The 16,249-nt window shown below is 39.3% G+C and overlaps 1 protein-coding gene across 2 annotated transcripts in view; it reads right to left on the minus strand.

Moving 5' to 3' along the window:
- The window catches only part of sugct (succinyl-CoA:glutarate-CoA transferase), a 224,727-nt gene that overhangs the window by 75,699 nt on the left and 132,779 nt on the right, over positions 1–16,249 (minus strand). For both annotated transcript variants that reach the window (XM_049480151.1, XM_049480153.1), the window contains one exon: positions 355–441. In XM_049480151.1, the coding sequence (XP_049336108.1) occupies positions 355–441 (87 nt within the window). Of the gene's footprint in view, positions 1–354; positions 442–16,249 lie in introns of those variants that run through there.

Raw genomic sequence — 16,249 nt, forward strand, 5'->3', positions numbered from 1 at the left:
GTGTGAGAAAGCTCTATTCCATGCTGCAACCAGGATGATCTTTCCAAAATCTCTCTCTCACACACACACACACACACACACACACACACACACACACACACACACACACACACACACACACACACACACATACCCATAAGACAACTGAGTTCTAAGAAAAAGGTGCACATTAAGACCTACTTTTCCAGCCTGCTAATCCTGCAGCACCAGAGGATGAGAGGCTGTGTCTGATCACGACAGTGATAAGGTTGGCTGTGCTTCCAGAAGTTCCCATACAAAATGATTTCTCCAAGAAAACACTGTGTGACACCACCCATTCATCAAAGCACTTAATCCATCTTCAGTGCTACGTACCTCTGACATCAACCACCCACCACTGGCCTGGACCATGGTCAAAACTAACAGCTCTGCAAAGCTCCTTTCCTTCCACCTCGACTTCTTCTGGCACAGGAAAAAAGAGAAACATGAAAAATGATCAATTTTAAAGTGATTCATCAATATTACAGCCAGTTTAGCATATTCTTTACAGTCTGAGATAGATGAAGACTGCCACTGCTTAACAATTTTACATTCTGCACCAAGAAATGTTACACTATGCTGCAGACACCGTACAATAAATATTATTAGAAATAATGGTGCAGTAGCCTTTGCAAAACCACCCAATCTGTGCATAAATCTGCTTGTTACATTAATTAAATTATTGTTGTACATCATCGTGTTGAACAATAAGGGACCATATTAAAAATGCAGTTCTTTATAAAGATAGGTATTCACTATATGGATAAAAAAGAGAATTGGGCCATCTGCTTATTCATTGTTTCTTCTGGTATTGTAGGTATTAAAAAAGAGTTTATCCTGCTTTTACTGGAGAACTGATTTCCGATTTGGGAAAAAATGATTTCTAAATTGTTTAGAGAAAACTTTAAATTCCCTTCCAAGACTCAACTGCATGTATACTTTTCTTTCTGAAGACCTCTGTCTTTGGATCAGGCCATGGTGATACATACATTCACTTTAACAATATAAATCAAACCAAACTATAGCAAAACCAAATGCAAGTTATGCAGCTCAAGTGCTGAACCACATTCTAATTTTATCTAATCTTTTTTTCTTTAAAGCTCCACTAGGTAGGATTGAGATTTGGTACTCGTCGGCTCCCCCTACAGTTGTAGAGTATAATAAATGTTTCAGGCTGATTAGTTTCTCTTTCTCGTTTTCTGGCTTTCACAGACATATTCGGTCTCTTTCCAGCTTCTGCCAGAGTGTCTGAACGTTAGTTTGTAAAGAATGAACCAGTAGTCCTTGTAGAACTGTTAGAACTAAAGGTCGGAAAGCAGGTCGCAGTTCTCGCGAGCGTTGGTCGCGGCCGCCTGGGAAAACTTACAGAGTCTGGTTTGAGCTCAGAGGAGCTCCGGAACAGACTCGAGAGCACCGCTATTCCTCCTATTACACCTCAATGCAGCGCTGCAGTGAGTTTCAAGCTGTAATTTTACTTCTTTAAAAAGATAAAAAATCAAGGAAATCCTACCTAGTGCTGCTTTAAGTAATACTAAATGTGGGGTGTCCTCACTTTTCCTCCTAAAGTATTTGCATTTATATTAGTTGTATAAGTAATTTTTAAAGACATTTATTTTTCTAGCTATATTACCTCCATCCTTCAATATTGATTAGATAAAAATCAAATGTTAATATGTTTTTAAATGCTTTAATGGTATGTTGTATTTTTTTTTACTCTATTTCATTAAAAATGTATTTTGTATACCAAAAATGTATCCAAAAGATAACAGCTAAACAGAGAGATACATTTTTTTTTATTTGACATCAACACTAACAAAGTGTCAGACTGTATTCGGCCCACAGCCACTTTGTTTCTGGGTTTGACGCACTCAGAGAGAACACTTCCCGTAAAAGTGTAGAATGCTGTTCTCAGAGGAAGCATTCCAGAATGATCTGAACAGAGGAATTTATTTATCCATAAAAGTGCTGAGTTTGTCTGTTTTATCAATGGGATTCTTCATTGAACACATAATTGCCAGTGCTTGTCCTTCAGCAAGTTACAGTGGGTCTGGCAGTGCTTCAGCATTTTTGGGTGGTTCAGCTTTAATCTGAATTAAAATAGGTATACTCTATGTATGGTACAAATTCTCCCAATTGTGTAAACACTTGAGCGTCACTAATATGAATACCCATAAAGAGCTGCAAACTATATCTGTCTCTTCTTTGTTGGTTTTATTTATGTTTTTTTTTAACTTTACAACTTGCTTTTGTTTTGTTGACTCGAAGTCACTTTTAAGGAGTCATCTGAATTACGTTGAGCCCAAACTCCCTATAAAGTCCTATTTCTTACAATAAAACACTGCCTATGCTCTCAGTATTACATAAAAAAACTGTAAATGTGCTAAATAATCACAAATACACAAAATGTTTATATAATTCAGTGATTTTAGCTACTTTATGTTATACTCATATCTGGCTCAGGTTTTGTCATTGTATTCACAGCACTTGTACTGTATAATCTTCATAGAACATCACTGACTGCAAAGGTATTAAGCATTAAGTCTCAGGGTCCTATCTTTTACCCTGTGCAAGGCGTGTCGCGATGCTTATTGATTGCAACAGTCCAGGAAATGAAAAGTATTTTCAGGCCTTGTACCTGCACTGTTAAAATAGCAGTGGAGTATAGGATTATATCTACACTGATGGGGGTGGTGGTTTGGAAAACACAGGAGTGACACTGACTGATAAATCGTTACACACACATGGACGTGCCACAGTGCACATACACAATATTTTATCAACATTAAACCGCATTAAAAAAATTAAATGACATTGTTGTTCCCGTAAACGAGCTGCTTGCACACCTTTACAGCGTGAACATGCAGGTCTGTGCTGCGCCGTTAAAATACCAATTCCCCAAAGAAATGCAATCTCTAAAATGTTAAACTTGAAGGTAGGTGATAATGATTCAGGTCATTCTGTGTAACCAGTTGCAAATCCCAGCCTAGCTTAAATGTAAAATGCTTGTATTTAAAAGGTTTACAAAAATTTACAAAATAATAAGACTTAATGTTTGTTGTAATAACCCATTAATAGATTACACTTAAATTGTTCAGTCTAGACTCAGTCCGAACAGAAAAAAGAAGCATGAGAGATAAAGCCAAGAGAAACTGTTTTACTGAAAACCTTTTTGATAAAATATGACTAATACGACAGACAGACAGACAGACCTTAATAAATTAAATAGTGATCTTACTGATTATTATCAAACATCCTGTTTATACAGAAGAGACTTTCGTGATTAACTGCAGAGTTTAAAAAGGCAAGTTTGTTACCAGTGTTTTGATCTACCACCACTTTATGCAGTACTAGTTGAGATGCACTATACATCTAATTCTGAACACTGCTAAATGTAAACTAAATAGATTAAAGTTCAGTTTCCCAGACAGGGATTAACCCTTATACTACCAGTGTTGTGCCAGTTCACAGTTCATACATGCTCAAAGTTCAAATTCAAAGTTCACAATTTTAATTCTGAACTAGTTCAAAGTTCAGTTCATTTGACTTTTTTGGTGAGATATTCAAATAAATACTTTTTTTTCACACTACAAGCTAGAAATCACTATACCTTCTTTAAAACTGCTCATTGTAGACATTTTCTCATTACACTGCAATTGTGGGTTTCTTACCAGGTGATGAAAATGTTCATAAGGAGAATCGGTGTCTGTCTGCGTGCATCACTTCCACTAGCCATTTTTTTTAATTGCAGCGCTTTCTCTCACTCCCGTCATTGGTCTCTCTCTCTCTCTCTCTCTCTCTCTCTCTCTCTCTCTCTCTCTCGCCCTCGCGCTCCGCACTCTCTCTCTCTCTTGCTCTCTCTCTCTTGCTCTCGCGCTCCGCGTTCTCTCTCGCGCGCGCGCGCTCTCTCGCTCTATCTCTCTCTCTCCCTCGCGCTCCGCACTCTCTCTCTCTCTTGCTCTCTCTTGCCATCGCGCTCTCTCTCTCTCTTGCCATCGCGCTCTCTCTCTCTCTCTCTCTCGCCCTCGCGATCCGCGCTCTCTAGCCAACGTTCGTTTACAGGGATGTCTGCAGTTCATGACACATAATGTGAACTAATTCACGTTCAAGTTCTTTATTAGAAAATGTGTTGCGTTCAGTTCAACGTTCACAAAAAAATGAGCGTGTTCTTTTGTACTCGTTCACGCACAACACTGTAGACTACACACAATTTTTAAATATAGACTATTATGTAAAATATTAGCTACATTTTTAAATAAACTAATACTCTATTTTTACTGTATTAATGCTGTATTACATTTTTAACTTCTAAATCTCACTCATATGTTATAGCATATATTTTGTATGACATATTTCATATCATTAAATGAGCAATTGGATTTACAGAATTGTGCATTAACCTTAAACTTTGCCAATAAATTGCTTTGCAAAATCTCTATATTTTTCCTGAATTTAATCTATTCTAATTAACTATTTGAATTGGTCCAGTTTAGCAACTTATTGTAATAAATATTCTTATAAATGACATATAATAAATGCTACTGTTACTTTTGGCTTGCTGAAAATACGCCCAGACCCAGATGTAAAGCTGTAAATCTGATTTGTCACAGCATTTGTTAGTAAATAAATTACTGACAAAAAACACACACAAAAAGCTATAAAATAGCTTTTTCCTTTTCTTCATTAAGTAATCACATGATTTATCAGATTTATCAGGTAACTTCTCCAGTTTTGGAATGATCTCAACATGATATCATCAACCTTGAAAAGGACAGTACATTAGAAAACATGTATTACATACTGTAATAGAGTAATTATCCCTTTAATTATACATTTAATTACCTAGGTCTGATATAGAATACACAGTCCAGCCAGTGTTCATGTAGACCTACACAGATGTTCAGATACTACCTTTTTAGGATGTGAACAGGCATGTAATAGAGGCTCTAACCAGACGCTGGGATACTGGACCTTTCTCACACACCCACTGGCGGTCAAGAGGGACCCTAATTAGACTCGCAGGTTGCACACGTACTGCACATCTCACGCATGTACAAATGAGAATCTGATTGACTGACGTGACACAGAGTCATTAGAAAATACTTTATACTCTGAGGGTTCCACCTGAGACAAGCTGCTCATTAGGAATGATAAAACTACATTCAAGTGTTTCCATTATTATAACATTCTTTCTGCCTCCTGCCGTCTCCTGCACTGCTCTCTCTCTCCTGCGACAGAGTGCAGGACAGCTGGATGCGTGTGAAAAGCTTCGGTCGTGAGATATGCACGCACACACACACACACACACACACACACACACACACACACACACAAATACGCACACACACTTGGCCACTACCTCTGAGCTGGATGCACTGCTATCAGGTGGACCCGATATAGTTGGCAGGAGCTGAGTCTTGAGAGAGAGAGACTCAACAACGGTGGGACGTCAGCACCTGACCCTGGCCCTGTGCTAAATCTCCTACGGAGAAAGAGAGAGAGAGAAAAAGAGAGAGAGAGAGAGAGAGAGAGAGAGAAAGAGAGAGATTGTGTTAATGCACACAATTACAAGCACACACTCTAAATTATGTCCCTATTGTTTTATTTAATTACTTGTTTTTAAAGCTCAGAAAAAAACATTTACATAGCTGAGGCACAACTTTTAAAGAGTGACAGGGTGAAGTAGAGGGAACAGAGACTGAGAGAGAGAGAGAAAGAGAGAGAGAGAGAGAGGAGAGAGGGAGAGAGACGGGAAGGAAGGGAGACCTCAATTACGCACAATCACAAGCACACATGTTAAATTATGTCCCTATTGTTTGATTATAATTCATTTGTTATTTTTAAGAGCCTTAGAAAAACATTTATACTGCCAAGATGCAATGGTAAAACAGCGACAAGCTGAGCTTGCTAGCTGGGAATAGAGACTGAGAAAGAGAGCATAGGAGAGAGAGAGAGAGAGAGAGAGACTGAGAGAGAGATTCATTCTCGTCTTTATAAATTAAAGTGGATAGCTACACTCCACAAGCATGATGACTCCAATGTTATCCTTAAAACCCGTTCCAACACAAACTCAACACACCTGTAACCCACACGCGGCAACGTTTATTTGAGAAATGGGATCCAAAATACATTGATCCTCCTTCTGGGGGCTCGGCGATTACTGTAATACATAGAAGAAACAGACAGTGTAATAGAAGAAGAACAAATCTCCGCTTCATGGTGAAAAAGAGGGGGTGTTCTATGCGTTTCATCAATCACCCATGGTTTAAGTGCCCAATAGAAACCTTTTAAAAGCTAATTTTGAATCATTGTACAATGGGATACAAAAAAAACAACACGCATGAGTTCCCCGGACTCTAATTCTCAGGCCATTTCATGTGCTTTCAATGAAGCTCTAACTAATTAAAGCGTATTATTAAACGTTTTGTAACCAAGTACGGTTCATTTTTCTTTCTGCAGAAGTGAGAGCAATCAAAACAGCACAACCACTTGCTCCATTCCTCGTCATCCGCAGGTGCTGCGACACCGTCATCGGCTAAAAAAACGTGAGCTGGTCACAGTCCTTTTCATTTCCTGGTCAGCTATCACTTTACAACGCGAGGGCCGTCAAAATAAGATTATGGTATTAATAAGGCACAAATTTCAAAGCTGCATTTTTCATTACCCAAAAGGATTGGGTTAGCACATTACTTCAGTGTCTGAGACCCGGGTTCTAATCCCTCACACAGGCGTTACGAGCTAAGCTCCAGACTGAGACCCAGGGAGAGGAATGCCTGGAAGAGACTGCAGCCGAAGAAAAGATCCTTCATCGTTCACACACTGCAACAGTTCGCAAAAGGTTACAAAATGTTGTTTCTCATCTTGATACCAGCGCAGAAGAAAATGAGTGATACTCCGTGGAATTTACTCATCTGACGCCAAACGGCGCTCTGCTGTCAGATGATTTTCGTAGAATCACAGTTTTCCAACCTCTGCCTTGTCATGCATGAGCAGCATCGATTGATAAATAATAAGTGCAATATGTACAGCTGTTTAAACCTGTTTTGAATCTCTGGCACCAGCACAGTACATCACATTTATTCAATATATCTTGCAGGACAGCACTGGATAAGACTGACAAGCTATCCCTGTTTTATTTTTCAAAAAGCATAGAATGGTAATTAATTAGACTATATCAAAAAATGGGCTTATATTCCCATTCTAACGAGACAAACAACCAATAGAGAACTTTCACTGTTGCTATAATTAAACCCTCTGGTTAATTTTGATTAAGTAATGTTATGAATTCTTTCATATTCATAAACAATATGAATCAATAGACAAACAATAGACAAACCCACAATTGATGACTGGGAATAAGGGAAATAGAATCACATTATTAATGCTCACAGTAATCAATTAATAGCACCCCTGCAAAAAAAAAAAAAGTACACTAAACTAAGTATATTATTTTGGTATTGCAAATTATTACATACCTTAACACATACAAAACACCCTGTGTTCAAATAGACAATGCAAGGAGCCAAATGAAAATGTGCAAGTTTTACTCATCAAGGCTGCACAAACATAAGCCACACCCACAAGGTCACCAAATTTCATTAAAACAATAAAGTTCTTTATTGCCAAACATGGTGACAAATCAATTAATTTCATTTCAGGCGTCAATTTAATGTAATTTTACTTTAGTATGAATTATGCTTCAGTATGGGAGTGAAATCACATAAAATACAAATATACAATGTATACTTTAATAATAATACACTTTAAATAAGATGTACTTCCTTATCTGTACCAAAGCACACTTTAAAGTGCATTTTGATAAACTATACTGAAACAACTGACTTAAAACATGGCAATCAAATTAAATAGGAGAACATGTATATGTGTTTTATATGTACTTTTATGTTAATAAAGAAAAAACATATTTTTTCTCATTGTATATGCTTTTAGTTATCCATGGTGTAATATTAAGGCAGCAGTTGAAGAACTATGGATTTTACCAAAATATCTAACAGCTTGGCTATTTGGCTTTAAATGAACACCTTCCAGAGCGTATCACTCATTTTCCCTGTGCTGATCTGAACATGAGAAACTTTTTGCAATCTTTTACAAAAATACAAAAAGTCAAAAAGTCATAATATCAATATTTCATTCTAATCGGTGTTCCCAGGTCATGTTAACCCAGCAGTGTAAAAAAATCTCCTCTTACACTGGAATAGAATTACGTTATATGCTGTCTTGTGATTGAGTTTGAACACTGATCAGCATGCTCATGGCAAGGTGACATAAGTTATGGGAGATGGAGTGAGGTCTGATAGTGAGTACAGATGGATGGGACATTTCTGATGTTATGTGAGCATTTAACATTCCTCGATCCACAGTTCCCCATGTATAGTGGGAGTGTGTCATTGTAGGCATTATTAATTAGAGTTGTACAGTGCAGTAAAGAGTAATGATCATAACCAGCAGCACTTGAGTAGAATTATCTATGTGAACAGACAAGTGACTCCTTACAACCCACTTTTATCTATACAAATGGTAAAATATGAGAAAAAACAACAACATAATATTCCTTTCAGTATTTAATATAGAACGGAAAAGTATCTGCTCTGATCTAGACACTACCAGGATGTATGAATGACTGATCCTGTTGAAAATACACAGAAGCATCCAAACAAATCATTAATAAATAAAATACTACAACTTACAGAGCTGCTCCTGAATGAAAACCATGTCTGGCCTGTTGAGTGAGGTTAGAGCACCGAGTGCCATGAGTTTCATATTAGCATGATTACAGGCTTTAACAGATTGCTTGTCGAGTTTATGGCAGTGTAAAGTTTTTGCCATTGCTTGCGCTGTGCTCAGCACATTTATAACTAAAGTTGTGCAGTTAGCTGCCGCAGGTCGCACACGCTCATGCAAAGTATGTTCAGGCATACATAATAAATATACAGCTGTACGATGCAAACTATTAGAGAAAACTGTTATCAAAGTAACATTTCACAAAATGTACTTGGGGTATAATGAAACATGAAAACAAGAACGAACCTTTGTCTAATAGCCAACCTCTATTCTCCCCAAGAATTCTGAAATACAGCCGATGCTCCCAACAGGCTTATAAGAAGCTAGAAATTAACAAGCTCAAAGTAGCTCCACGCTTTATTGGTGGAATTTTGAGGGCTCTGACATGTACATAGCAGACAGATTGTGTGTATTTCACAAAACAGTGCCACCAGTGAAGAGGAGCTCATTTGTAAATAAAACTATTTTACAAATGGTTTCACAAAGTTACAGAGTTGGATAACAGTGGAAGAAAGAGAGAACAAAATACCTTCAGGTAACTGCAAAACCTGTCTTAGATCTTTGCCCAAGACTATGTAGACATTACACAGTGCGTTTGAGGAAATGTTCTATAGACAGATGACATAAGTGGAACCTTTTGGCGCAATGCTGGGTTTGGATAAAAAGGACACAGGTTTACAGTGTGGTAAAACAGCTTAATCCTTCTGGTCATACTAGTCAACCATCTTGGTCTTGCTGGTTGCCTAGATTAGTCAGCTTAAACATTTGTAGATGATAATTATGGCTTACACTCAATAAAAACCCAAAAAATCAGTGTCTCAGAAAATTAGAATACTATATAAAACCAAACCATCCAATCGGTACTTTTAGCAGTGTGGACAGTGTGCCAAGTCCTGCTGGAAAATGAAATCTGCATCTCTATAAAAGTTCTCAGCAGAGAGAAGCATGAAGTGCTGTCAGATTTTGTGGGAAAACAAAACTGCACTGACTTTAGACTTAATAATAAAACACAATGGATCAACACCAGCAGATGAACATGTCTCTCTAAACCATCACTGATCATCAGTAAATTTTACATTTCATTTGTAAATCAAGGAAGCAGAGTCTGGAGGAAGAGTGGAGAGACACACAGTCCAAACTGCTTGAGGTCTAGTGTGAAGTTTCTATAATCAGTGATGATTTGGAGAGACATATCATCTGCTGGTGTTGATCCACTGTGTTATAGTTTTTGAGACACTGATTTTTGGGTTTTCATTGGCTGTAAGCCATAATCATCATATCATAATATACATATATATATATATATATATATATATATATATATATATATATATATATATATATATATATATATATATATATATACATATATTTTTACAATGCACTAGTATATTATGTTCCAGCAAATTAACTGTTACTTTGTTTTATAACTGTAAAAATAACTGCATGAACAGACTCTGGTTCAGTCTTGATCTGCCAACACTACATAAACCAAATCCGCTCTAAAACATTAAGAAGTGGTAGAAAGCAATAAAAAACAGTGCCAAGTAAAACTAAACTGTAGGGAGTGTTCCCTAGTAAGACACACGCCTTATCTTTTATTCTGTCTAAAATGTGCTCAAAACAAAAAGGTTGCCTGGTCGTGCGTAAGCGTGCACACGTCCACGAGAACTGACCCGTGAGCTCTGCTAGCCTGAAGCCGGGTCCTGCCCACAGAGGCAAGATGCAGAAATGTTGCACCATTCTGACATGTGAGCTAGAAACAGTGGTGCGATATGATAAACATAACCCTGAGTGGCACTAGCAGACTTTTGTTTGGGTTTAAATCAGCCAGCCTCAAAACACAGGGCTGGAAAAGTGGATGAATGGCTGTGTGAAAAGATAGAGAGGACAGGAGAGATAGAGAGGCTGTGGAGGGACATGTGAGAGTGAAGGAAAGGCTGGGGGAAAACAGATTTGCTGCTTGTAAATGTTAGTTCTTTGCTGAGAGGTTTGCCAGATAAACTGTCCATCACTGTACGGAGCCTGTTGGCGGCTGGGATGTTTTGTCCTGGGTGAGTGTAGGTGCACTGTAAACAAAAAAATTGTGGTGTCTTAACTAGGGCTGTAAGATAAATCATAGAACTGCAATAACACTGTGAATTACAGCAAATATATTAATAATATATTATCAGGAAGAGAGGGAGCTCTTCACACTGCAGACTGGGCTCACTTGATATAACTAGGCTGTGGACAGAGTAAGGCAGCATTAGGTAGAATGAGAGTGAGGCAGAGCGAGGTAGAGTGAGGTAAGGGGAAACAGAAAGAAAGTAGGGAGAGGCCGCATGAGGTAGAGTGAAGCAGAGGGAGGTAGAGGGAGACAGAGAGAGGTAGAACAAGGTAGTGCAAGGCAGAGTGAGAAAGAGAGAGGTAGAGTTAGGTAAAGTGAAGCAGAGTGAGGTAGAACAAGGTAGAGCAAGGCAGAGTGAGAAAGAGAGAGGTAGAGTGAGGTAAAGTGAAGCAGAGTGAGGTAGAACAAGGTAGAGCAAGGCAGAGTAAGGTGGAGTGAGGTAGAGTGAGGTGTAGTGAAGCAGAGTGAGGTATAACAAGGTATAGCAAGGCAGATTGAGGTGGAGTGAGAGTGAAACAGAGTGAGGAAGAACAATTTGAAAGTAAGGTAGAGCAAAGTGAGGTAGTGTAAGACAGAGTGAGGTAGAGTGAAATAGAGCAAGGTAGAGTAATGTAGAGTGAAGCAGAGGGAGGTAGAGTGATGGTAGAACAAGATAGAGCAAGGCAGAGTGAGTTGGAGTGATGTAGGGTGAAACAGAGTAAGGAATAGCAAGGTGGAGTAAGGTAGAGCGAAGTAGAGTAAGATACAACAAGACTGAGCAAGGCAGTGGGATGTGGAGTGAGGTACAGGGATGCAGAGGGAGGTAGAGTGAGGTAGAAAAAGGCAGAGAGAGGTAGTGTGAAATAGAACAAGGTAGAGCAAGGGAGTGTGAAGTAGAGTGAGGTATAGCAAGGTGGAGTGAGGTAGAGAGAAGCAGAGTGTGGTAATGTGAGGTAGAACAAGATAGAGCAAGGCAGTGGGATGTGGAGTGAGGTAGATGGATGCAGAGCAGTGGCGATTGCTCTAAGACTGCAAGGGAAGCTCAGCTTCCCCTAAAATGTAAAAAAATAAGTGATTAAATATATACTGTTGTGTGTACATGTCGCTGATTAAATATGCGCTACACCGCGCTGAACTTAGTTCAGAATCAGCTTCTTATCACTGGTAACGCCGCGGCTTTCCTCTCACTCATTCCCGCAGCTTCACAGCGCTGCTTTAAACAGTGCACAGACTTCAATAGCGGAGCAAAGCGCGCGGCGAAACGAGACGAGTCATTGGATAAATGCTGGACTTTGTCCCGCCCATCGGACGCTCAGTGTCTCTGGGGGTCTATGGAGCAGTGGGCTGGCCTCGGCCGGCCCGGACGCTCAGCTTCTGCATGATGATTGGATGATCTGTCTGAGGCGGAGTCCCTTTTTGATTGACAGGGAAATGAGCGAATCAGCGATCTTTTAGTGTAAAAATCCGTTTTGGAGAAGCCATTTGATAGTCTTCCGTACAAAGAAAAACTTAAGAGTTAAACAGCAGGGCAGATCAACTGCTCAGATTAATTTGGTGTAAAAGGTGGGGAAAAGTAACAGGTATTTCAGCTGTTCTGGTATGATAAAGTGAGCTGGCTGACTGGAAGTGCTGTAACAAATAAAATGTACTGATGGCCATTCCTCTTGATGAAACTCTCAGGACATAAATTAACAGGGGCCAGTAGTAAGTATTGTGTTATTATTAAAAATAATTTAAATAATTTAAATTAATAAAGGGATTATTTAAGGAAATTAAAACTGTCCAAAAAGGAAATAAATTTACCTGTATTTTTTCCTTTACCAACTTTAAAGATTTTGTGTAATGTTTTTTTTTACTGATCATTTTATGTTTGTTCATGTCATAGCGTCTTTTTTATGTAATTGTTCAATGTAAAGAATGGGTACCTTTTTGTTGTGTAGTGAAAACTTAAAAATAATGCCTTTTGTTTACAAAAAAAAATCTCAGGGAGAGTAGAATTTACATATAAATAAAACTACATATGTTAAGATATAGGCCAAAATTGAGCTTCCCCTCTTTGAAAGACCAGCATCCGCCACTGACGCAGAGGGAGGTAGAGTGAGGTAGAAAAAGGCAGAGAGAGGTAGTGTGAAGTAGAACAAGGTAGAGCAAGGCCGTGTAAAGTAGAATGAGGTACAGCAAGGTGGAGTGAGGTAGAGGAAAGCAGAGTGTGGTAATGTGAGGTAGAACAAGGTAGAGCAAGGCAGGTTGAGATAGAGTGAAGTATAGTGATGCAGAATGAAGTAGAGTGAGGTAGGGGGAAATAGAGGGAGGTAGAGAGAGGCAGTGTGGGGTAGAGAGAAGCACAGTGAGGTAGAACAAGACAGAGCAAGGCAGAGTAAGGGGGAGTGAGGTAGAGTGAAACAGAGTGAGGAAGAGCAAGGTGGAGTGAGGTAGAGAGAAGCAGAGTGTGGTAATGTGAGGTTGAGCAAGGCAGGTTGAGATAGAGTGAGGTAGAGTGAAGCGGAGTGAGGTAGAGAAAGGCAGTGTAAGGTAGAATAAGTTGGAGCAAAGTGGCGTTACTGTTTTTAAAAGCTCTTAATGAGTTAGCAGCTTCATAAATCCATCCAGTATTCACCAAAATTCTGCATATTATAGACATTCGTCAGGAACCTATCATTACCAGCTTTCAAAATCAACTTAAAATCTATGTATTAAAACTGATTTTTATAGAAATAGCTTTTTAAAATACATGTAACTTTTTTTCTATTACATTATACCTATTTCATGTTTTTAATCTACTTAATTTTTTTTTCGATGCTTTTATTGTTGATTATTGCTTGTACTCCTGTTGTTGTGAAACACTTTGAGCTTAATGTTATGTATAAAAGTGCTAAATAAATAAAGTTATTACTTTTATCATAATCATGCTGCAATCGTACAGGATTTTGAAGCCCAATAACCTTTTCCTAATAAATCAACAAGACTAACAGCATGAACAAGCAGCAGAGATGGTCGCTGTGTCCTGTGACCTTAACCTCCGGATCCCAAATTAACTATATAAACATGTGCTCGTACAGGGAATGTCAAGGCAGATTTAGAGAGGTGGGGAATCCTTTATGGACTCTGCAGGACTGGAGACTCAACACTGCCCACTAGAGAGAGGCAGAACATCTGTCCAGGAGACCTGCCTGGCCTGGACAGTTCACACTTTTACAGACCTTTAAAGAGAGAAAGAGAGTGAAAGAGAGAGAGAAAGAAAGTGACCCATGGCCATGAGAGTCAATGATCTGCTGACAGATGTGCTGTTCATTGTTCATGGGTCCTGCCTTTTCATTACAGTCTACAAGTTCACTGGTGGGTCTGCCCTGATTTTCCCTTCTGTGAGTTCACGGCTCGTCCTGGACCAGGGAGACGAGTCCTGGCCCTAAAGCATGTTCCTGCTTAGAGAATCATGAGAAAATTTTGGGCTGCCCCAAACTGCTTCAGCAAAAGCCAAGCCGGTTGCAAACGTCCTCCTTTATAAAAAAAAATGATAAGCATGTGATGTAAGTGTCCACCCTGAGAGTGCATTCTCATTCCCTGCCAGTAAATTAAAGAGGACGACCACAGAAGGGTGATTATGAATCACAAACAAAGTGCTTGTACTGACGCAAATTCTTAAATAACCACAATAAAGGATAAAAGCATAGTTACAATTGATACGAATGGCATGTATTACCCAGGTCCTGCTTAAAACTCCAATTCAAATAATGAGAAGGTATGACCTCTCTCAGCGATGTGAATGAAATGACGCATGTGCGATTTTCAGTAATTGCTCTAAAGTATTTGAACACAAACCCATGGTTACATCTTGGAGATCCCTTTTTCACTCCAGTAGGAGCAATGTTCTCTTCCGCTTCATGAACACTAATACTTTGGCCATTTGCACGATTGTGAGTCACCATGGAGGCTCGGTGCGAGGCAAAGATTGATTGGTTAATGCGATTTTCATAAGAATACGGGAGAGGAGGGGGTAGCAGGATCCGATCGTTAGCATGTTGATGAGTATAGCTCATTCCATTATTCATCAGCATAGAAACAATTTTTTTCCCTCCTCTCTCTGAATGGAAGCATGCATACTCCGTAGGCCAAATTAGACTCGACTCGGGCGACTGGAACGGAATTGGAACCTGCGATGGCGTCAAAGGGTACAAATGAAGCCTGGCACTGTTCGACACCTTCAAGTATGTCAGCTGGGGAACCTGTCATCATTAACGTCAACAAGGACTATTTTAATGCAAAGGTTTTAATGGAATTCTGCTTTCCTGATCCCTGCATGACATTTAGTGCCCACAGTGGCATAATTTTCCCTGGAGTTTTTGCACAGCGGCCACTCCATTGTATGGCCTTCACTAATTACGATTAAAATGTCATATGAAAATGAGTGGAATCAAATGAACCCCGCAAATTGTTTCCAACTTCCTTGTGGGCACACAGTTGGCAAGCTTAAGAGTCACAGGGCACGGGGGATTACATCAGTTTCGCAAAGTGAAAAGGTAGATTTTAGAGTTTTTCTTCTTCACGTTCTACACTTGTACTCACTTGAACTTTCTTCTGGCTGAAGAAATGATCAGAAGTGGAGTCTGTTTCTGGGATTAGCTTCCTTATTTTGGGTACGAGAAAAGGTAAAAGATATATTCAGCTAAAACAACATTCCTCAGGGACTATTTTTGGTCAAGTGTTCTCGTCCCTCATAAAGTTTTCTTCCTCTCGTTCTTTTTCGTTTTCTGCCTGTTATCTGCAGGGTCTCCTGGAGAGCTCCTTGAAGTGCTCTCGTTTGGCAACGTCTCATAGAAACCATCTTTTGGCTTGTCTCGCGGAAGTAACAGTATACATCTTCATCTTAGTAGAAGTAGAGATAGAGGGAGAGCGATGTAAAGCCTGCCCACCCCTCAGCTACCGCACCGTCTCTTCTTCTCTACTCAGCATCCTCAGCCACCATATGGCAAAGCGCTAGAATTGTAGGACAGGCCGTAAATTCCCTTTGAATTGCTGAACAGTCTTGGACACGGCTAGAAATCTGACCAGAACCTTGACAATCAGAGTGCCCTGGAGTCATATATTACCCACCTGGCCAAATATGAGTTCCCCTAGCCGGATTCACAACAGATGGTTTATTTTTTTTGCTCATGCGTGTGTGTTTTTTTTCATCTGCTAAATACCCACCTAGAGTATATATCATCAGCTAGTTTAGCAAGGGAAACAGAATGAAGGGTAGGTGATCTAATGGCATTTGCCATGTCATTTGTCCTGTTTACACAGAAAACAGCACCAACAACTCAACAGTCTGGATTGCCGCTTATATTTACATGAGTCAGATCT

The sequence above is a fragment of the Astyanax mexicanus genome, chromosome 6, assembly GCF_023375975.1.
Source record: "Astyanax mexicanus isolate ESR-SI-001 chromosome 6, AstMex3_surface, whole genome shotgun sequence".
In the NCBI taxonomy this organism is placed as follows: Eukaryota; Metazoa; Chordata; class Actinopteri; order Characiformes; family Acestrorhamphidae; genus Astyanax; species Astyanax mexicanus.